At 58.3% G+C, this 20,986-nt stretch overlaps 1 protein-coding gene across 2 annotated transcripts; it reads left to right on the forward strand.

Moving 5' to 3' along the window:
• The first annotated feature begins 186 nt into the window (after positions 1 to 186).
• Positions 187 to 12,901, forward strand: PDCD1 (programmed cell death 1). 2 transcript variants are annotated; one of them, XM_037069248.1, is made up of 5 exons: positions 187 to 339; positions 9,728 to 10,087; positions 10,417 to 10,578; positions 11,676 to 11,710; positions 11,979 to 12,901. In XM_037069248.1, exons 1-5 carry the CDS (start codon positions 264 to 266, stop codon positions 12,210 to 12,212), a joined length of 867 nt encoding a protein of 288 aa, XP_036925143.1. In that variant the 5' UTR covers positions 187 to 263; the 3' UTR covers positions 12,213 to 12,901. The 2 variants fall into 2 exon arrangements, with proteins under 2 accessions (XP_036925143.1, XP_036925144.1); XM_037069249.1 differs by having other exon boundaries at positions 11,982 to 12,901.
• Positions 12,902 to 20,986: the final 8,085 nt, after the last annotated feature.

Raw genomic sequence — 20,986 nt, forward strand, 5'->3', positions numbered from 1 at the left:
GTGGGAGGAGCACACAGACATCCCCTCCTCCACCGGCCTCTCTCCATTGCTGTTTCTCCCTCTCTCTCCTCCGCACCTTCTTCCCCTGCCCCCTCCTCTGTCGCTGCTCTTCCCCATCGGTCTCTCCACCCACTTCATTCCCCGCCCAGGTGGAGGAGGAGGAAGACAGAGCGGGGCCTGGGACAGTTTCCTTTCTGCGTGCACTCCTGCTCCAGCAGAGGAGAAGGGGAGGTCGCAGCCGCTGGTGCGGGCTCGCTCGGGGCATGGGGATCCTGTGGACGCCCTGGCCGCTCCTCTGGGCAGTGCTGCAGCTGGGCTGGCGGCCAGGATGGCTTCTAGGTAGGTGACCAGGACTGCGTGATGAGGGTCAGGGCTGGGACAAGCTCAGGCCCTCGGTCCTGGCAGGGGGACAGGGCTGCGGCAGGGCTCCTGGCAGGTGCTGTGGGGCTTTGAGCCGGGAAAGTGCTCCCTGGGCTCCCCTGGTGGCAGGCAGGAGTGTCCCAACTCCTCCTCTGTGTCCAGTGGGCAGCCAGCCGGTGCCCCTCTCTGTAGGGTGACAGGGTTGGGCTGGCCAGAGCCCCAAACCTGGGCCCCGTTGCTCCAACCTGAGTTTTCCTGGGATGGACCAGCCTCACAGAGGGCTGACTGGTGCCTGAGGTGACAGGTGGGTTGGCCCCGAGACTCATTCTCGTCACATCAAAAGTAACTGTGTGAATACAGACCCTTCCCCCACCCCCTCAGGCACCTGGGGCACACATGCCCAGGTCTCTGGAGGAGATGCCCAGGCACAGACCCTGGGCACGGCTCACAGAATCCACGGCGGGTTCTGGCAAAGCGGCCTGGCCCTGGACTACCCTGTGTGAGCCGTCCGGGGAGACCTCAGGGCCAGCAGAGAAGCTCAAAGCTGGGGTCAGTTGTCCCAGGGCTGTGACCCAAAGGAGCCTGGTGGAAGGCCTTGGGGGGACCCAGACATAGGAGGAGAGGGGGTGTGTATCCCCTGGGAGGAGGACTCAAGGCGTCCTGGGGAGCTGTGACCCACCCCCACGGCGTGGGGTCCCTGCAGGGCCCCTCCCTAAGCAGGGAGAGAGAGACATGGAGATGCTTCCCAGTTAGTCCCTCCAGTTTCAGGCGCATCGGCCTGTGTCTTGGCCAAGAGTTTGAACCTCAGTGTGCCTCAGTTTCCCCCCTGTGACCTGGGCTTCAGGGGTGACCCTGCTAGCTCAGAGCACCATTTTGCGTCTCGGGCATGTGGGGCCCTCCTCCGGCTCTCGCCCCAGGCTCAGCTCTGGGCCTCAGGGGACTTTCTACTCAGTGACATCTTCTTTCCTTGCTAATTCATTCACTCCATTTATTATTTTAGCCATTCCCATGGAAACCCCCTCCTGTGTACACGTTTTTCTTGCATTTTACGAAATATCCCACACCCAGCGGTGGGCTGCCCAGGCCCTGTTAGCAGGGGAGTGGCTGTGTGTCAGGAACCGTGCTGACGATCGCGGGCCAGGGTCATCTGCCCTGCAGGGGCCTGGAACCAAATCAGCTCTCTCTCGGAGACTGTCCGGCGCAGCCTGTGACGTACCTTTTAAGTCAAATCGTTTTATTTATTTTTCATCTTACAATGTTGAAAAAGAATGAAACATATAGAACAGTTACAAAAACAGCAGTGAGTGCCCTTCACCCAGAGGTGCTGGCTGGTATCGGCCCATTTTCGGTGTCTCAGGGCAGTGGTGACCGATGCTGCAGACTGGGCACCTCCACCGCAGAAGGTCACAGTCTGCTAGTTCAGCAGCGGGGAGCTGGGGTCCAGGTGTCAGCTGCTCTGCTTCCTCAGAGGCCAGAGGGAGGGTCACTCCCAGACCTCTCGCATTCCTGGGGATGCCGCCGATCTTCTCTGGCCTGGGCCGGAGACGTCTCCCCCAGTCTCTGCCTCTGTCTTCACGTGGTCTGTCCTGTGTGTGTCTGTCCAGAAACCCCCTTCTTCTATGGACACAGTCCCGTTTACAGGACCACCCTCTGGACCCCATCCTGAACAGTCAAACACAGGTGCGACCACCAGCTCCCAAATGAGGCCTCACCAAAGTGCTGGGTCGGCACTCGGCGTGAGTCGGCTGCACAGCCCATCCTGGCTTGCCCTGGAACTTGGGCTGCTCTGTGTGTGCCGCAGCCATGCCCTCCTCCCAGAGCAGCGGCTCCCAGCAGCCTGAGCTCAGTTGCCCCCAGCCCAGCGGGGCCTGCGGGTGGGCTCCCGCCTTTTCAAGCCCTGGGGTTCTTTCTTTTAAAAAATCCAAATCTCAATTTTACTTTACATATGGAAAACCTCGGGACGGGGAATAGTTCTACTGCGGTGGAACTGCATTGCATTAGTTTCAGGTTCACAATGTAACGATTCGATGTTTGTCTACAAGGCAAAGTGATGGCCCTGGGTAACATAGTTTCAGGTTCATTTTCTCGTAATGACAATGGTCAGGATTCACTCTCCTGGCTACTTGCAAATGTGCAGCGGATGTGCCTCTGTCTCTGAGAGGGCCAGTCCCCAGACCCCCTGGCGCTCTGACAAAGTGTTTTTGTTGCACAGATTTGCTGCAGTCTAGTTACTAAAGGTGTTTCCCTTTGCGAAGAGATGAGTTAGCAATTTTGAACCACCTGTGCGTACCAAGATTGAACAAAGAGTATCACATACTGCTAACTCTGAGATTCAGGTTTCTAACTGTCGGAGCTACAGTGCACCCTGTGGCCTCAGGTTGGAATGGGATCAGCACTTGAACTCATGGCTTCAAGCCAACTCTTCCAGCAGCCACACCTGCGGGGCCACTGTTGCTGCCGGGGCCTCTGAGGGTCACAGTGCTCTTCCTGTCCAGCCACACCAGACTGCCGGGAAATCTTTAAAGCCCTCTCTTGCATCCCTTCCTTTGCTCCCATCTGCTCTTACTGAATCACACCCAGGACAAGATCATAGTTTCCTAACTAGTCTCAAGGTTTCCAGAGGCAAAGAAGGCACCAGAGGTGGGCATACTGTGGCCAAGGGTGTCCCGGCACAGTCCTGGCAAGTGCGTGGCCTCGCAGGAGGGCCAACCTGGACATGGGCCATGCGCGGGCACTTCCATCCGGTGTCACAGATTCTCCGACGTTTAAGGAGAGAGGTCTGAGACTCACATTTTGATGCGACATCTTCTGTGTGTTAGTGTGTTAATGAATTTGAGGCTGTTCCGTTTTCTTTTTTGAAGTTCTATGTGAAGTAAAAGGAAAAAAAAAAACTGTATNCTCGCATTCCTGGGGATGCCGCCGATCTTCTCTGGCCTGGGCCGGAGACGTCTCCCCCAGTCTCTGCCTCTGTCTTCACGTGGTCTGTCCTGTGTGTGTCTGTCCAGAAACCCCCTTCTTCTATGGACACAGTCCCGTTTACAGAACCACCCTCTGGACCCCATCCTGAACAGTCAAACACAGGTGCGACCACCAGCTCCCAAATGAGGCCTCACCAAAGTGCTGGGTCGGCACTCGGCGTGAGTCGGCTGCACATCCCATCCTGGCTTGCCCTGGAACTTGGGCTGCTCTGTGTGTGCCGCAGCCATGCCCTCCTCCCAGAGCAGCGGCTCCCAGCAGCCTGAGCTCAGTTGCCCCCAGCCCAGCGGGGCCTGCGGGTGGGCTCCCGCCTTTTCAAGCCCTGGGGTTCTTTCTTTTAAAAAATCCAAATCTCAATTTTACTTTACAAATGGAAAACCTCGGGACGGGGAATAGTTTTACTGCGGTGGAACTGCATTGCATTAGTTTCAGGTTCACAATGTAACGATTCGATGTTTGTCTACAAGGCAAAGTGATGGCCTGGGTAACATAGTTTCAGGTTCATTTTCTCGTAATGACAATGGTCAGGATTCACTCTCCTGGCTACTTGCAAATGTGCAGCCGATGTGCCTCTGTCTCTGAGAGGGCCAGTCCCCAGACCCCCTGGCGCTCTGACAAAGTGTTTTTGTTGCACAGATTTGCTGCAGTCTAGTTACTAAAGGTGTTTCCCTTTGCGAAGAGATGAGTTAGCAATTTTGAACCACCTGTGCGTACCAAGATTGAACAAAGAGTATCACATACTGCTAACTCTGAGATTCAGGTTTCTAACTGTCGGAGCTACAGTGCACCCTGTGGCCTCAGGTTGGAATGGGATCAGCACTTGAACTCATGGCTTCAAGCCAACTCTCCCAGCAGCCACACCTGCGGGGCCACTGTTGCTGCCGGGGCCTCTGAGGGTCACAGTGCTCTTCCTGTCCGGCCACACCAGACTGCCGGGAAATCTTTAAAGCCCTCTCTTGCATCCCTTCCTTTGCTCCCATCTGCTCTTACTGAATCACACCCAGGACAAGATCATAGCTTCCTAACTAGTCTCAAGGTTTCCAGAGGCAAAGAAGGCACCAGAGGTGGGCATACTGTGGCCAAGGGTGTCCCGGCACAGTCCTGGCAAGTGCGTGGCCTCGCAGGAGGGCCAACCTGGACATGGGCCACGCGCGGGCACTTCCATCCGGTGTCACAGATTCTCCGACGTTTAAGGAGAGAGGTCTGAGACTCACATTTTGATGTGACATCTTCTGTGTGTTAGTGTGTTAATGAATTTGAGGCTGTTCCGTTTTCTTTTTTGAAGTTCTATGTGAAGTAAAAGGAAAAAAAAACTGTATCTGCAGGCCAGGTGTACCCACCACAACCATTTGCAAGTTCTGGCCAAAAGCTTCTGAGAACAAATGACATTTAAATAAATAAATAACGACAGTCGCCCCTGGCGTCCAGAGACTGTATCGAAATGCGAGGATGCTCGGGGCCCCCATATCACAAAAGGGCATCTGCACATAGCACCGGCAGGCATGCCCACGACCGCTGGTTCCACGTGGACTCCGCACATGCTCAGCACGTGGCAAATTTAAGTGTGGTGTTTTGGAATTTTCTGAGATTTTTAATTCTTTCAAGTACTTTGACCGGAGATGGGTGAAGTCCCTGGACGCAGAGAGTTCAGAATGACAGAGCGTAGCTGCCCTCCTGTCGCGACGTCACCAGACTTATTCTAGACCGGGAAGTGTCTACCTTTGGACACCTGCACCCCCCCACCCCCCACCCCCCACCTGTGGCAACCGGCAGTCTGCTCTCTGCATCCATGAATTCGCTTTTGGTTTTGTTCTGTTGTTTTTGTTTCCGATTCCACATGGTATAGTGAGACTATATGGTATTTCTTTTTCTCGGTCTGGCTTATTTCACTTAGCATAATGCCCTCGAGGTCTGTCCAGGCTGTCAAAAACAGTAAGATTTTGTTGTTTTTGATTGCTGAGTAATGTTCCATTGTATAGACGCACAATTCTTTTTTATCCACTCACCTGCTGATGGGCACTTGGGTTACTTCCATGTCTTGGCTACTGTAAATAAGGTGGCAGTGAATGTGGGCACGCACTTGACTTTCCGGTTAGTGTTTTTTCTTCAGATACATACCCAGACATGGAGTTGCTGGACCCTATGGTACTTGTATTTTTAACTTTTTTGAGGAAGCTTCGTACTGTTTCCACAGTGGCTGCAGCCGTCTGCATTCCCACCAACAGTGCACGAGGGTCCCCTTTCTCCACGTCCTCACCAGCACTTGTTGCTTCTTGATTTACTGATGGTGGCCATTCTGGCAGGTGTGAGGGGGCATCCCATGAGGTTTTAGTTTGCATCTCTCCGATGCTGAGTGACATTGAGCATCTTTTCACCTGTCTGCGAGCCCTCTGTGTGTCCTCCTGGGAAAAATGCCTGCTCAGGTGCTTTGCCCAGTTGGTAATCAGTTGTTTTGCTTTGTTTTTCTTTTGAGTTATATGGGTTCTTTATGTTTTATGCGTTAACCCCTTATCAGATAATGAGACTTGCGAAGATCTTCTCCCATTCCGTAGGCCCTTCTCACTCTGTTGGCAGTTTCTTTGCTGGGCAGAAGTTGCGGAGTTTGCTGTGGTCCCACTCGCCTGCTTTTGCTTTGTCGTCAGCCCTGGCCTCCCAGGAGGGTCCCAGCCCGTGTGCAGGTGCCCACCCCCTGGGTGTGTCTGATGTTTGGTCATGGAAGATCACAGATGTGGGGGTCCTTCTTGGGGTGCCCATCAGGGACCCCCAAGGGGGTCATTCTCTCTGGGCTCCTTTACCCCTTGTGATTAGTAAGAGATTCAGGTTGGGGAGCAGGTGCACAGGGAAAGACCCACCTCCTCCGGTCCCGGTTCTGTGAGAAAGGTCACAAAGAGCCAACAGACAAGTGACTCAGCTGATCACAAATTAAGGCTGGGGTAGGTAGGGTAGACAAGATCCCAAATTGAAAAGAACAGGGTCCCCTTTCCACGTGGTGGTGGGGGGACAAGGCTGTCAGCAGTGCCCACGCTGGGGCTCTGCTGAAGGGGACGCTGCAGGAAGGGGAGGGGCGTTGTGCGCTGCCTGGCCCCCAGGGAAGCGTCTTGGGCAGCCCTGGCCACAAGAGGGGTTCTGCTTGGAGGCCCTGGCAGGTGGGATGCGGACGGAGGCATGGATTTGGGGAAGAGGTGGGGAGCGACCTGCGGTGGCACCGTCCAGAATAGGCCTTCCTGGGGTGTCTGCAAGGGGGGGCTCCAGCGGACACCCCACTGGCGGGTGGGCCCACAGAGCCACTGCCCCGTGCTCTGTTGCTGCAATGTCACCGCAGGGTGTTCCCAAGTCTGCAACTACCGTAGACTGTCACTCACACGACACTTTCTTTGTAAGAGCTCGTGTGCTTCCAGAATGAATGGGCGTAGACGGCAGGGTCAGTGTCGCCAAGGGGACACCCAGCATTCTGGACATTTGGGCACACGATCACGAGGAAGAAGAGGTCCGGCTGTGTCCCGGCCCTGTCTGTGTCACCCACGGAGGACTCCACCTGTCCCGGCCAACCCCAGTCCAGGCCTGGCCCCCTCCAGGCCCGCCTGGGCTCCATGACACCCACACCCCTCCCAGCCAATGGGATGCACCTACTGCACATGCCCGGGGCCATGTGTGGGGCCTCTTGGCTCTGGCCCATGCCCAGCTGGCACCTGATGGGATCCATAGGGAGGCACCTGCAGCTGCAGGACTGTCCCTGCGCCAGCCTTGACTGGCCAGGGGAGGGGCCAGGGGAGGGGCCAGGGGAGGGGCCAGGGGAGGGGCCAGGGGAGGGGCCAGGGGAGGGGCCAGGGGAGGGGCCAGGGGAGGGGCCAGGGGAGGGGCCAGGGGAGGGGCCAGGGGAGGGGCCAGGGGAGGGGCCAGGGGAGGGGCCAGGGGAGGGGCCAGGGGAGGGGCCAGGGGAGGGGCCAGGGGAGGGGCCAGGGGAGGGGCCAGGGGAGGGGCCAGGGGAGGGGCCAGGGGAGGGGCCAGGGGAGGGGCCAGGGGAGGGGCCAGGGGAGGGGCCAGGGGAGGGGCCAGGGGAGGGGCCAGGGGAGGGGCCAGGGGAGGGGCCAGGGGAGGGGCCAGGGGAGGGGCCAGGGGAGGGGCCAGGGGAGGAGACATGGCTGGAGGTCCAGGCTGGCCGGGCCCTGGCCTCTCTAAGCCAGTGTCCTCAGTGTAAACAGCCACAGAAATGCAAGGACACTGGGAGCACTGCTGGACCCATCTGATGTCACTGCCTCAAGGCCCCCCTGCCTTCTCTAAATTTCTGTAATTTTGTCCTGTGTGAGGCCCTCAGTGGTGAGGGGTGGGAGGTACCTTGGTCACAGGTGCCCTGATATGGCTCAGACTGAAGGGGCATTGGGTCTCAGCCCCATCCTGCTCTCCTCGGGGCCACTGCAGGCCTGTTGGGCAGCCACACACAGGGCAAGGCAGGGCAGCCGGCATGGGATGTCATCAAGTGTGGGAGCCATGCCCAGCCAACATTCCACAGCGGTGCAAGCAGACGTGTGAACACGTGTGTGCAGGTGTGTGAGGGAAGGAGAGCGTAACAGAGCATGTGCCTACACTCCTGTGTCAGAGAGCCCATGGGACATCCCCAGACCACCTGCACATCCTCATTTCAGGGAGCATGGGCTCAAGGCCTGCAGGCCAGATTAAGCCCACGAAGATATTTCATCCGCACTTGGCTCCCACTGAGAACAAGCACCAACATTCGGCTGTGGGTGGGTGCTGACCCACAAACCCTGCTGGTGCTCAGAGCCCTGCCAGTGCCGACCAGCTACAGAGAAATGGGAGAAGCCAGTGGGGACCTGGTCTCCAAGGCCCCTTCTGGCAAGTATCCCCCAGGATTTGATGACTAGGTCACTGGGGCCTCCATCCCTGTCCATCTCAGGGCTTATGGCCCAGATGGTCTCTGAACTCCAGTCTCCACAGCCTCAGTAGAAGACGTGCCAAGGTCAGCAGTGCCCATGTGGTGGTCCCAGCTCTGAGCTTGTCCTGCAATGCAGGCAAAGGCTGACTTCTGAGCCCACTGTGGCTGGGCTCTCCGTGGGAGTCCCCACCATCCCAGCCCAGTGCCCAGTTACCTGCCTCGTCCACCAGCAGAATGCAGACAGGACAGGGACCTGGGGCGCAGAACTGGGGACCTGGCGTCACTGAGGAGGGTGAAAGCCCTACAACCACCTCTTGGGAGCCTGGTGTCAGAGCCAGAGGCAGCCCAGCCCCGGGTCCCGGGCCATCGACAAACCAGATCCCATTGCGGTGCGGCTGTGTGGTGGGGCCAAGCACCCCATCCCCAGGAGTGTGCAAGGAGAAGCCGCAAGACTCCACGGCAGAGGCTCTGCACAGGGAACTCCCGTGTGGGTTGGGCTTTCCAGAACCTTCCTGCCTGATGGGAAAGCAGGAGCGGGTCTTGGAGGGTGCCGGGGTCCGGCCTCGGCAGGTCTCGGGGTCCCCGAAGAATGGGTGGGGCAGGCGATGAACGAAGAGTCAGCACCCGATCGGATGCCGGGAAACAGCCAGCCGCTGTTGTTTTGACCGAACTCACAGAGTTTGATTTAGGCTTTATTTTTATAGAGATTGTTACATGGCATCAAAGGACCAGGTGTGTGGCAGGATCAGTTAAGCAGAAAAGATCAGTACAGAGGTAACTAGGAAAAGTATAGGAAGTTCTTTAGGTTCAGTCGTGTTAAATGGAGGTTATTTTGACCAGGAAAGCCATTAATCAGACCATTAGAAATAGCTGTATGTACAGAGTTTTAAATGTCTTATTGATGAATAGATGTTTATTAAGGGTCTTGGAATTTGGCTTGGGTCAAAAGGATACGCTAGACTGAACAGTGGTTATAGAAAATGTATTACAAGGCCTTTGTGGTGTCTAACTTAGCTATCTATCTTTCTGTCTAGAATGTTTGTTTATGTAAGATGGACTCTAACTCCTTGGTAATTATTTCTACCTGCTCAGTTTGTAGTAGCTAACCAGCTTCTCCTGTTTCTTTACCTAATTCTATTAATATATATTCCTGTCCAAGGTAGAGGAGGGGGTGTTACTCTATCAACTTTTAGACATTCAGGGGCTACCCCATCAGGGGGAACTTTAGTTCTCTGGCCAAGAAATCATTTTGTACAACTTCATTGGCATTCTGCAGATCTTTGGGCCTGAAATACAGGTGTCCAAAAATCCCACCACCTATTCGTCACAAAGACAGACACGCAGGGAGAGACAGACAGGAAGTCCAGCCACAGTTGCCTCTGCTGTGCAGATGCCTCTCATCCGTCCCAGCTGTGTCAGGATGGCTGCTGGTCAGCTCCTGACAGGTGGGCTGCCATGTGCCCCTCCCTCAAGGCCCTCTGGCTCTCTCTCCACACCCAGAAACCCCCGCCAGGTCCTGGAGCCCCCTCGCCTTCAGCCCGCCCCAGCTCACCGTGGCCGAAGGGGAGACCGCCACCTTCACCTGCAGCTTCTCCAACACGTCTGAGCACTTTGTGCTCAACTGGTACCGTGTGAGCCCCAGCAACCAGACGGTCAAGCTGGCCGCCTTCCCCAAGGACAGCAGCCAGGTCCACCGGGACCCGCGCTTCCGAGTGACGTGGCTACCCAACGGGCAGGACTTTGAAATGAGTGTCCTCGCCGCACAGCGCGATGACAGTGGCACCTACCTCTGTGGCGTCATCTACCTGCCCCCCGAGATGCAGATCTACGAGAGCCCCCACGCAGAGCTTCTGGTGACAGGTGCAGCAGTGAGGCCGAGGGCGGGGTGGGGTGGGGCAGGGCCCGTGAGGCCCAGTGGCAGGGACTCTCTGAGCTCCCCGCCCCTCCCGGACTTGGTCCCACACCCAGGGCCACAGTGACCAGTGGCTAAGGGCTTCTGTGCTTAGAAGCCCCCCAGACCCACTTCTCCTGCGGGAGGGGCAGGGGCAGAGCCTCTCAGGGTCTTGCAGGCCTGGCTGAGGCTGGTTCATGCAGGAGCCTGTCCACTCAGGACTTGAGGAGGGCAGGGCAGGACCCTAGGCCCCTGCTTTGTGTCCCCTCCCCTGATCCTCTGCTCTCCGTGTCTCCAGAGAGAACCCTAGAACCACCCACTGAGCCCCCCAGCCCCCCAGCCAGGCCTGCAGGAAAGCTACAGGGCCTGGTCATCGGGGTTACCAGCGTCCTGGTGGGCATCCTGCTGCTGCTGCTGCTGACCTGGGTCCTGACCACCACCTTCCCCAGGGCCACTCGAGGTAACACCCCAGCCTGGTGGAGCCCAAGGCCTCGCCCACCAGCCCATCCCCCACAGCCCTCCACGGTGAACACCCCCAGGGAGCAGGTGGACTGGCCCTGCCAGGGCCTGGCGTCCCCTTAGAGACCCCAGCCATGGTCCCTCCCCCTAGCCTCTGCTCAAGAGGACTCATAAGGGAAGGCTGCTCTCACGGTCACACAGGAAGGCAGAGTCCCCTGGGCTGAGCCACCCCGAAACCTCAGCTGTGCCTCAGACCACAGAACACGGTGACGGTGCCTCTAACAGCCCCTGGGCCCAGTGGTGACAGCCACAGCCACCTCTGATCACCAGGCGGAAGGCTGTGGGTGTCCAGCCCTCCCACGTGCATTGGCAGTGTGGTCCCGGGCAGCCGGTCCCCTCTGAGTCACTCTGATGATGGGGGGACATCCCTGCAGCTGAAGAAAGGGACACCACCCACAGGGGCCCAGTCAGGGTGCGATCAGCACCCCCGCAGAGGTGCTGGTCAAGCTCTCCTGGACGGGCATCTAGGGGTCATGTAGCAGGAGGCCCAACAGTGACCCGGACAGAGGAAGTCACAGGCCTCAGCACTCTCCCCCTGAGCAGTTGGGGACAGCCCCCATGCTGACCTGCCAGGCCAGGCCCTGCGGGGCTCACTCCTCCGGGGAACGCACTTTCCTCCCGCAGAGACTTTGAGATGTTTCGCATGCCCCGGGCGCTGGTCACGGTGGAGTCTCACATGGCGTTCCTGTGTGGCATCCGTCCAGGAGATGCTGCCCAAGTGTCACTGATTATATGTCTGCTGTGTGCCCTGTGGCGCCAGCTGGGGGCCTGGGGTGGGTCTGTCCCTGACTGCTGGCGCCAGGCTCAGCAAGCTGGTGACCAGAGACTGGGTGCACGAGGCAGCGCTGTGTGGCTACGGACCCAGATGGACCCTGGCAGAGGATTGGGGCCTCAGGGGAGTAACAGAGAATGGGAGCAAGCAGGGCGGGTGCTCGGGCCCTCCCGTGGCCAGAGGATGCCCAGGCTCCCCGCATGACACCCCAACGAGCCCCCCACGGGGCCTTCCCCGCCTCAGGGGCTCCCTGTGTTTCTCCGTAGGGCCCTGTGCCTGCTGCCGCGAGGAGCCGCCACCGGTGAGTCTCCTTCCTCTGCTGGCCGGGGCGCTGGGGACAGTACAAGGGAGGGTGCGGGGACAAGAAGCTCTGCCCCACGAGTGCGTGGCCTCAGGAGCAGCCACACCCATCCACAACCATGTGCTTTCTTTGCGCATGGGGTCTGGGCCCCAGGACCAGTCGTGGGGCTCAGGCCCTGCCCCAGCGTGTGCATGTGTGGGGAGGGTTTGCGTCTGTGTGCGCACCGGCCGCTCGGACAGTGCTGACCCCTTTCTCCCTCTCTCCTAAGAAGGAAGGTGTCTCCCCGGGGCCTGTGTTCTCCGTGGACTATGAGGAGCTGGACTTCCAGTGGCAGGAGAAGATCCCGGAACCCTCTGCTCCCTCTGTCCCCCAAGAGACAGAGTACGCCACCATTGTCTTCCCTGGCAAACCAGGTTCCCCCACCCGCAGGGCCTCAGCTGACAGTCCACAGGGGCCCTGGCCTCTGAGACTCGAGGACGGACGCTGCTCCTGGCCCCTCTGATGGGCCCCCACCAGTCCATGGCCTTCAGAGCCAGTGACAGAGAGTGGAGTGACCCCCCCACCCTGGAGGATCACAAGGCTGTGGGGGCCACCCGTGGACACGGGGCTGTGCACCATGCCAGCCTTGCCCAGCTCTCCTCTTAGTCCTCAGGGACCTGGGTGAGGACAGAAGCCGCACCTGGGTTCCTGGCATAGACTCCACTGAGCTGGCCTGGTAACTGTCCTGACTGCTGCTCTGTGCCTCCTACGCTCCTGGGGCTTCAGGAGTCGCTGTGACCCTGCTGTTCCTCGGGGGAGCCTGGTGCCCGGACGCGGAGTGCCGGGTCCTGGTTGGAGACTCGGCCTGAGGGCGGCCGGTGAGGTGCCCCACAGCAAGGAGACCCAGCACACAGCTCAAAGGGCCCACGGGGCTGTGCAAGCGCCCGGCACTTCCCAGGCCTGGACCAGAGAGCTCCTGGCCACAGTGCTCCAGCAGCACCCTGGGGTGGCCTCCTCTCTGCCGCCCATTCACGGTGCTGTTTAAAGACACCTCAGAGGCTCCTGCCTACGGTGCTGGGTGGATGCCCTCCAGCCAGACCTGCTGTGCTCTGCCAGCCACACACACAGCATTGGCTGCTGGGCATGGGGCTCAGAAGCTCACACTGGAGAGGCCCTTTCCCGTCTATTATATTATAATTAAATGATGGTGGAAGCTCAAAGAAAGCCCCCGGCTCTGTCCTCCTCTCGAGGGCAGGGGGAGAGGGGACAGGCCCTGCTGCTGCTGGGCGGGTAGAGGGCTCTGGCCCCCTTGGCTGCTATTCCAGAAACATGCAGGCCCCCTGAGGCCCCTCATCTCGTCTCCCCTCAAACTCACACCCTCAGCCTCTGATGTCAGGGGGCTTCTGGGCACCACCCCCCAGAATCCTTTCCTGGACCCCACACCACACAGTCCCACGGCCTCCGGGCCCCAGACCACCTCTGCCAGGAGCAGGGGGCCTGAACAACTGTGCCTACAGCTGCCCTGCTTCGGCCCCTGGGGGTCCCCACACCTCAGGAGTCCCTCCTGGGCAGGACCACTGCCCTGGGCTGGGGCCAGACCAGGCTACCAGTGAGCAGGTCCGGGTTGCAGCGGTATGCAAAGAGAACACCTGGTCCGTCCTCCAGAGCTGACAGGCCACCACCACATTGGGTCCCTGCCTGCAAGGAGAGATGTCCCCGACCTGCCCCCTCCCAGGGAGCCCTGTCTGGGCCCCACCAGCTCCCCAGCACTCTGAGCTCACAGCCTGTGCCTGCAGCCTGGGGTCCTGTCCTGGCCAGGGGAAGAGGAGAAGGTGGAGTCACCTGTCCGGGAAGAGACAAGGAGCCAGACCAGGCTCAAGTCTCGGGAAGTGCCTCCTGGGAAGGCTGCAGTGACAGGTGAGTGACAGGAGAGACTGCAAACCCCAGAAGTTCTGTGGGAACCACTGTGGCATCTAGAAAACCCAGGCAAGGAGCAGATGCAGCACTAACACCCAGATACAGAGGTCATGCACCTGAAGTATCTTTCACGCTCTGATGCTAGGCAGTCAGCAGGATACGTGACAAAGACCGTTCGGTCCACAGCAGACGGGGGGCACTGCCCGGGCGTGCGAGCCCTCGGTGAGTGCAGTGCCAGGCTGACGGGAATGCACGCCAGCACCACCGAGGCAGCAGCTCTCCCTGGGTTAGTTTATAAACTCACAGGATCGGACAACAACCACACGCCTGGCTTGTAAAGTTCACACGGAAAAATGAGCGAGGAACAGCCAAGGAGGCCAGGAAGGGACAGTGAGAGACCTCTGCCTCGTCGGACCTCGACTCGCCAGAACTGAAGCGATGGCACGGGCTCACATCGCGGCAGGAATGGACCTGGCCGGGCGAAGGCAGACTTTTGGATGAGTGGCATAGGGCCCACATTGCTACCTGGAAAAGCAGCCAGGTACACTCACTTGCCTTAGGGTGCACGCTCGGAGAATCCCCCAGGGCAGCAGGGCCACCATGTGAAAAAGAAACCCCACGAGATGGAGGGACAGGCAGTGAGCCATCCCTCACACCAGTTTGGAATCTAGGCTCCAGAAAATAAGACGAAGCATGTCAGCATGGCAGGGCCGCCCCAGGCCCACCGGCAAGTGCGTGTGGTGGAGCACACAGAGAGGGCCTCAGAGAGACAGGGAGGGCAGCTCCAGGCGTGGAGGGAAGGTGGGCAGGAGGTGTGACCAGACAGCCCCCACACACATGCACACACACCCATGCGCACAGGCACCCACTGCACATGCACGCACCACATACACACATTTGTGCACAGGTGAGCACACATGCACATGTAAACATGTAAACTGTGTGTGTGTGCTATTGCTCATTCCTTAAACAACAAAGGCATGTTCAGTTTTACTCACAGCAAAAAAGTGCAAGTCACACTGCCTGTGGTCTGGTGAGTGGACGGCTCTTCACACTGCTGGCACTGTGGCCCTCACACGTCGGCTTCTCAGTGGAAGCACCAAACTAGAGAAGCAGCAGGTGACATATAGCAGTTAGGGAAGTATTTGCCCTTTGGCCCATGGACCCCACTGGGAATACCAACTGACCCTGCAACTGGCAAAAATAGGCCCCTCACTCTGGGTGCCGGTGCTTGGTCTGGGGCCACAGAGAACTGTGCTGGGAGCAGGGAGGTGGCAGCAGGGGCCTGGCTGGGCCACAGGGACCTGGCTTGAGGACGGGTGACACAGCCAGTCTGGGGCAGAGGGTGTGCAGAGCACAGGGCTCACGGCCCAGAGACAAGGAACCAAGCTAGGGCCCCGTCAGAAGAAAAGAGAGAGGCTCTGAGCGTCAAAACCACCAGAACTAAAACTACAAATCTAAATGATTAGAGGGCAGGAGATCACACCCAGGCAGAAAGAACAGCGAGCAGGGAGGGGAGGAAGCGGTGGCCCCTCGGCCTCGTCCTGCTGGTGGTGGCGGCCGCAGATAAGAAGTGGAAGCGGACACCGTCAGCACTTTGCATGGCGCCTTCCCGGAACACGCCTGCCGCCCGCTGCCACTCACTTTTTCCGTTTCCCGGCTCTGCCCCGGCTGCGTGTGTCACGGCTTGGCTGGGGCGTCTCGCCCACCCCACCCCCCTGCCCACGCGCCTCGGCGGGTCTGTCCCTGTGCTGCCCCAGGGCTGGGCTTCCTGAACACGCCTCCAAGGCCCTGGCAGGCAGGGGTCCAGGGCAGGGGGGAGTGGCAGCGCCCACCCGCAGCCTTGGTCCGGCCAGGCACTGGTCTCCTGCAGCCCCTCTGCCCCGGGGACACACCCACTGCCAACTCGGCTTAGGAGCCCCAGGTCTCCGGGGACAGGAAGGGCAGGAAGTTTGAGGTTAGGCTGCAGGGCCAGGTGGGCCCTGGCCAAGGGCTCCTGGCGAGAGGAAGGCTGGGGTCTCAGAGAACCACCCTCAGGGCCGTGGAGGCAGAGCTGGGGCCAGTGTTTGAGTTCCAGGGTCTCAGCCCTAGTTGGTCCAGTGTGGATGCATCCTTTGGGGGGGGGGTTCCAGTTGTGGAGACTTGAGAGTGTGGGGGGCCCTCCTGAGGGTGATCAAGGCAGTGTGGCCAGTACTGTGTTTACCCCAACATGGAGCCTCCTGACTGGGGCTCCGTCAAGCCCTTCTTGGGGGTCCTGTGTGCTCTGACCCCAGTCACACAGCCCTGCCTGCCTGTGGGGGCCTGTGTGTGGCTCCCAAGCCCACTGACTCTCTGTGGACAGGAGTGAGGGGCTCCCCCTGCCCTTGGCTCCCACGGCATAGGGTGCCCTAAACTCACCACACGTCAGGGCGCCTCTGAGAGCCACCCAGCGGAGGAAGAGTGACCAAGCTGTGGGGCCTTCGGGGAGGAAGAGACTCTGGGCAGAGGCAGCCACATCTCCAGACATGTGGCCTTGAAACCCCACGTCCCTCCTAGAGGGGCCACTCTGCCCACCCCAGGGGCTCCTTCCCAGCCTCCCCCACCCCTTTGGCTCCTCCAAGCCAGGAGTCCTGGGCTGGCCCAGACAGCCAGGACTCATCTCTTGGTCTTCAGCCAGAATGGAGCTAGCCTAGGGGAGGCCCAGGTGGCAGGAGCTGCCTGGGGGTTCAAGTGTTGGGGGGGCCCTGCCTTTGGCACAAATTCATGGCTGTTTTTCAGGGTTTTGTCTCAGTCTAAATTCCAGGAATAAATCATGATATGGGATATTACTCAGCTGTTAAAACGGTTAATGTTTAAAGTCTGCACATCAATGTGCGACACCCCAGTTCCAGGCAGGGATGAGAGGACAGAAGGGACGGGTCGGGCCACACCTGAGAAGGGAGTGCAGTGTGTCCCCAGCTCGGCAGGCCGGGCCTGGACGAGGCGCAGAGTGGGGAGGCCTGAGTGTCGGCCTGTGGTTCAGAGGGAACTGGTGTGTGAGTAGGACACGGGCCCCGGGAGAGGTTTCTGTGTCACCCAGAGCTCTCCAGGGGAACAGAAGCTACAGGACACGAGCGCAGTGACTCGCTTAAGGAGTTGGCAGCTAGAGACGCGGGAAGAGCTGAGGCTGCAGTTCATCCTCCTTCCTTGGGGACCTCGTCTCTTCTCCTACGTCACACCTGATTGGACAAGGCCCACCACATCATGGAGAGTCATTTGCTTCACTCAAAGTCTGCTGCTTTAAATGTAATCTCATCTTAGGAAAAAAAACCTTCACAGAAAAATCTAGACTAGCATTTGATCAAATATGCAGGTACTGTGGCCTAGCCAAGTTGACACATAAAGTTACCCCCACAGCATCTACAGGCCAAGGTAAGTGTGGGCGGACGAGAGCAAAACCTGGGCTGCCACGCATCCCCAAATCTGAGAGCTCATGGGAGCAGCTGGGCCTCCAGCAGCCGGGGGTGGGGGGCAGGACGCTGGGGCTCCTTCCCGGGCCTAGAGGCCTAGCCGTGTGGTCGATACTGGGGCCACAGGCTGAAGGACCTGACGTCTCAGTCTCTTCTGAGTCGTGGCAACAACAAACAGAGCTTCTACAGACCCCACAGGCAGGTTTCCTTTTACACGTATGTCTTCGGCTCCTTGGGGGAAACGCGCAGGAGCACAAGGCCGGGTCACACGTTAAGGGCGAGTCCAGTTTCGTAAGAAGCCACCAAACTGCCTCCCAAGTGGCTGCGCTGTTGGCACTGCCACCGGCAGTGAGTCCTGCTGCTCACGTCCGCCCAGCTCCTGGCTCTCTGCACACTGGCCGTCCTCGACGTGGGTGCGCGGTGGCATCTCACTGTTGCTTTGCTTTGCAGCTCCCTGATGACATGTGATGGGGAGCGTCTTTCCTGTACTTTCTTGCCATTATATGCAAATTATTTTTAAAACTCAACACTACAAAAGCAAGCAACCCAGTTAAAAACTAGGCAAGACCTGAGCAGACACCTCACCAAAGAAGGTGCACAGCTGGCGCAGCCCCTGTGGAAGACAGTCCGGGGATGGCTCACAAAGGGAAACTATCAGATACGAGTTTTGCAACCATTTTCTCCCAGTCTGTGGCTTTTTCCATCCTCCTAAGGTGTCATGTCAACTTTTCTCATCAAATTTTCCTTTCACGGATGGTGCTGTTGATGTTGTATGAGTATCCTTTTTGAAGTTTATTTCTTTTTTTCAGTCCTCACCTGAGGATGTGTTGTTCATTGATGAGAGAGAGAGAAAGAGCAAGATGTCAATGTGAGAAACATTGATCAGCTGCTTCCCGTACGCACCCAGACAGGGATCAAACCCACAGCCCAGGCACACGTGCTGACCAGGAATCGAACCCCCAAACTTTTGGCGCTTGGTACAACACTCTAACCAACTAAGCCACCCCACCGAGGCTGAACTTTCTGTCTTAAAACGTGCCCAATTCCTTAGCTCTCTGATGGCTTCTCCTCCCAGGAGGGCGAGCGGCTCCTGAGCCCACCTCACACCCCAGCATCAGCCCCTGGCTCTCTGCAGGGACACCGGGTGTGATGTGCCCGGCCTGGCCCAGCCCCGTGGTTGGCAGTGATCACTAGCAGCGCCACAGACACCTGGTGGGCTCCCGGTGTGCAGCCTCTACGTCACAGACTCACCTTCTTTAACAAGATTCTCTAGACTTTCTCTTTCATCTTGTGCCACTTCCAGTAAGTCATATTTTCCCCAAAACTGTCCATTTCACCTAAATGTCCAAGTTTATTGGTGTGAGTTGCCCCTCGAGAGCCCTTGAAGTCTGTGAGAGTCAGTGGGCCTGCGTGTCCCTCCTCACTGCTGGCCTGGGGTGTTGTGTTTCCTCCTTCATGACCAGCCTCATCAGGGGTGACTGATTTTATCGTTTTTTAAACCCAGCTTTGGACTGAATTCCCTCTCATGTGGGATTTGCCTGTCCTGCTGGCCCCACTCTGGTCTCCCTTCTGCTTCCTCTGCACCCAGCTTGCTGCCCGTCCCCGAGCGAATGACGACTGGCTCCTTGCCTCGGATCTAAGACGCACGTCTCCCTCGGCTCTGGGCTTCAGCAGCGTCCCCCACACTGGACACAGTGTTTGCACAGGTAATTTCAGAATCTTTTCCATTTCCCACGATGGCTTCTCTGAACTGCGAGTTATTTAGAACAGTGTTTCTTAATTCTCGAACACAGAAAGATGTTGCATTATCCTTTGTTTTTTTCTTTCCTGGCTCCATTTTGCTGTGGTTGTGAAGCCTTTGAAGTCAGTGGGGACTTGGTGATAAGATCCGACCTACGTCCACCTGTGTGTCTGGGTGTGTTTTGGAAGCCGGTGCCTCCTGCTGGTGTCCACACAGTGGAGCTTGCCAGGCAAGGTGGCCACACCTGCCCGGCCCCCACCGGTGTCACTGCTGCCTGCCTCTCTGTCAGCCCTGAGAGCTGGGGTCTAACCCTTGCTACTCGGCCTATCTTCCCCAGGGGCCTGTCCACTTGATTGCATATTTTGAGGCGTAATATCAGGCACACACCAATTTTACAGCATTATGATTTCCTGTTGTCAACATTGGTAATTTTTGGCCGAGAGGTCCTTGCCTAATAGATGCACAGCGCCCCCAGCTGTCCACTGACAAGCTCCCAGGCCCGGTTCCCCGCAGCCTCCAGCCTCCAGCCTCGCTCTCCAGGACCCTCGCTCCTTCCTTGGGACACAGCTGGGTCTAGGGGGGGCTCGTCACTGCTGCTCTGCTTTCTGCTGCCGCCACTGTGTCTCTTAATTGGACTATGAGTCAATTTACACCAGTGCAATTCTGATAGATGTATGTTTCCATTGGCTTCTTAATATTTGCTTTTTCTTTACCTTAGCATTTTAATGCACATTTTCCCTCATTCCTTGTCTTTTTTGAATTAATCACTTCCTACTTTATTTCCCCATTTGTCGCCACTTTTCCTTTGGGGACTATGCCATCTTTCTAGGCCCCCAGCATTTGCCCCGGAGGCTCGGGCCTCAGCCAACGAGAGTGGGAGTGTCCCCCTCCTCGGGCAGGACAGGGTCTCTGAGCCCTTGTGTCCCCTCTGCTGCCCCCTTGGCTTTGTGCTGATCTCATTCCGTGTCCCGAAGTCTGCACCGCTGACAGCACAGCCGCTCCCCGGGCCAGGCCCAGCCGGTTCCGAGGTGTGCGTGCCACAGCTGTCCCTGCGACGCTCCGTCTGCGGGCACCACCCTTCCACCAGTTTCCGCACTTCCTTGGTGAGCCTGCCGGGGACGGCTGTCGTTGCCGCATCTGTGGGAATGCCACTACTTCCCTTCACCCTGGAAGAACAGTTCTGCACAGAACTCTAGGTTGGTGGCTACTTTCTATCAGCAAGGTTTGAAGGCCACACCATTGTCGCCCAGTTTCCATGGTTTCTGGTGAGAAGCCAAATTCCACCCAAATGTTGCCATAAATCAGGCACCTAAACAATAGGTGGTCATTCTCTCCCAGCCCTGGAGGCCGGAAGTCTGATACCAGACGTGGCCGGGGCCTCCCAGAGCCACCCAATACCCCTGAGTGCTCCTCCGGGCCCTTGTCTCCACCTCAGTGCCTTCTCTCCAGAGTCCTTCCCGTCTCCCACCTATGAGGACGCCCCCACCTGACAGGATCCACCCCGGTCCAGGGCGTCTCACCTCAGTCCTCCTAATCGCATCTGCAAAGAGCTTATTTCTGAGGAAGTCACAGTCTGAGGTTCTGGGTGGATGTGAGTGTGGGGGCGTTATTCACCCAGACCAGAACCGACTGACAGGACATGGGCTGTACACGCCTGTCGGTTTGGTGCCCCCAGAAAGCTCCCACCCCACCCCTCCCCTGCCCCACCTTTACTGGTTTAGATTTTAAAATGGAAGACCTGAGCTATTGCAGACAAGCTGTGCCCCAGGGCCAGGGGGCAGGGGGCTGTGGCTGGAGGGGGCATCGCCGGGGTGGGGGGGTGAGGGTGGGCATGGGACTCCGAGGGGCCCTGAGTTCAGGCCCCCGTCCTACCACTGCCTGAAGCCCAGCAGCAACTCCTGAAAAGCGGCCACCCTCTCAGGGAACTGAGGATGAAGGTGAATGACAGGGGCCGTCCTGAGTTCCCTGGGCAGCCACGGGCCCAGGGGTGGGGGCTCCAAGGCTTCCTGGATGCCACCTCTTGGGCCGGGCAGCCAGCAGGGGCCTGGTGAGGGAGTGACGCCAGGCACGAGGACAGGCCATTGACGGCAGCTGCCCATCACCTGATGGGCAGGAAGCGCTTGGGCTAGAACACGGTGGGATCTGTTTAAAAGTAGAAAAAGTCAGAAAGAAACGCCCCAGGATCAGCACAGGCACGGCTGTGGCCAGGGC

Source organism: Sturnira hondurensis, unplaced genomic scaffold (genome assembly GCF_014824575.4).
Source record: "Sturnira hondurensis isolate 20B ecotype Veracruz unplaced genomic scaffold, ASM1482457v3 Scaffold0018493, whole genome shotgun sequence".
Lineage (NCBI taxonomy): Eukaryota > Metazoa > Chordata > Mammalia > Chiroptera > Phyllostomidae > Sturnira > Sturnira hondurensis.

Excerpts from the sequence above, each read along its gene's own strand:
- PDCD1 (XM_037069248.1), top strand. The coding sequence starts at position 264 with ATGGGGATCCTGTGGACGCCCTGGCCGCTCCTCTGGGCAGTGCTGCAG. Across the intron at positions 340-9,727 it reads GCGGCCAGGATGGCTTCTAG|AAACCCCCGCCAGGTCCTGG; the intron begins GTAGGTGACCAG and ends CTCCACACCCAG. Across the intron at positions 10,088-10,416 it reads CGCAGAGCTTCTGGTGACAG|AGAGAACCCTAGAACCACCC; the intron begins GTGCAGCAGTGA and ends CCGTGTCTCCAG.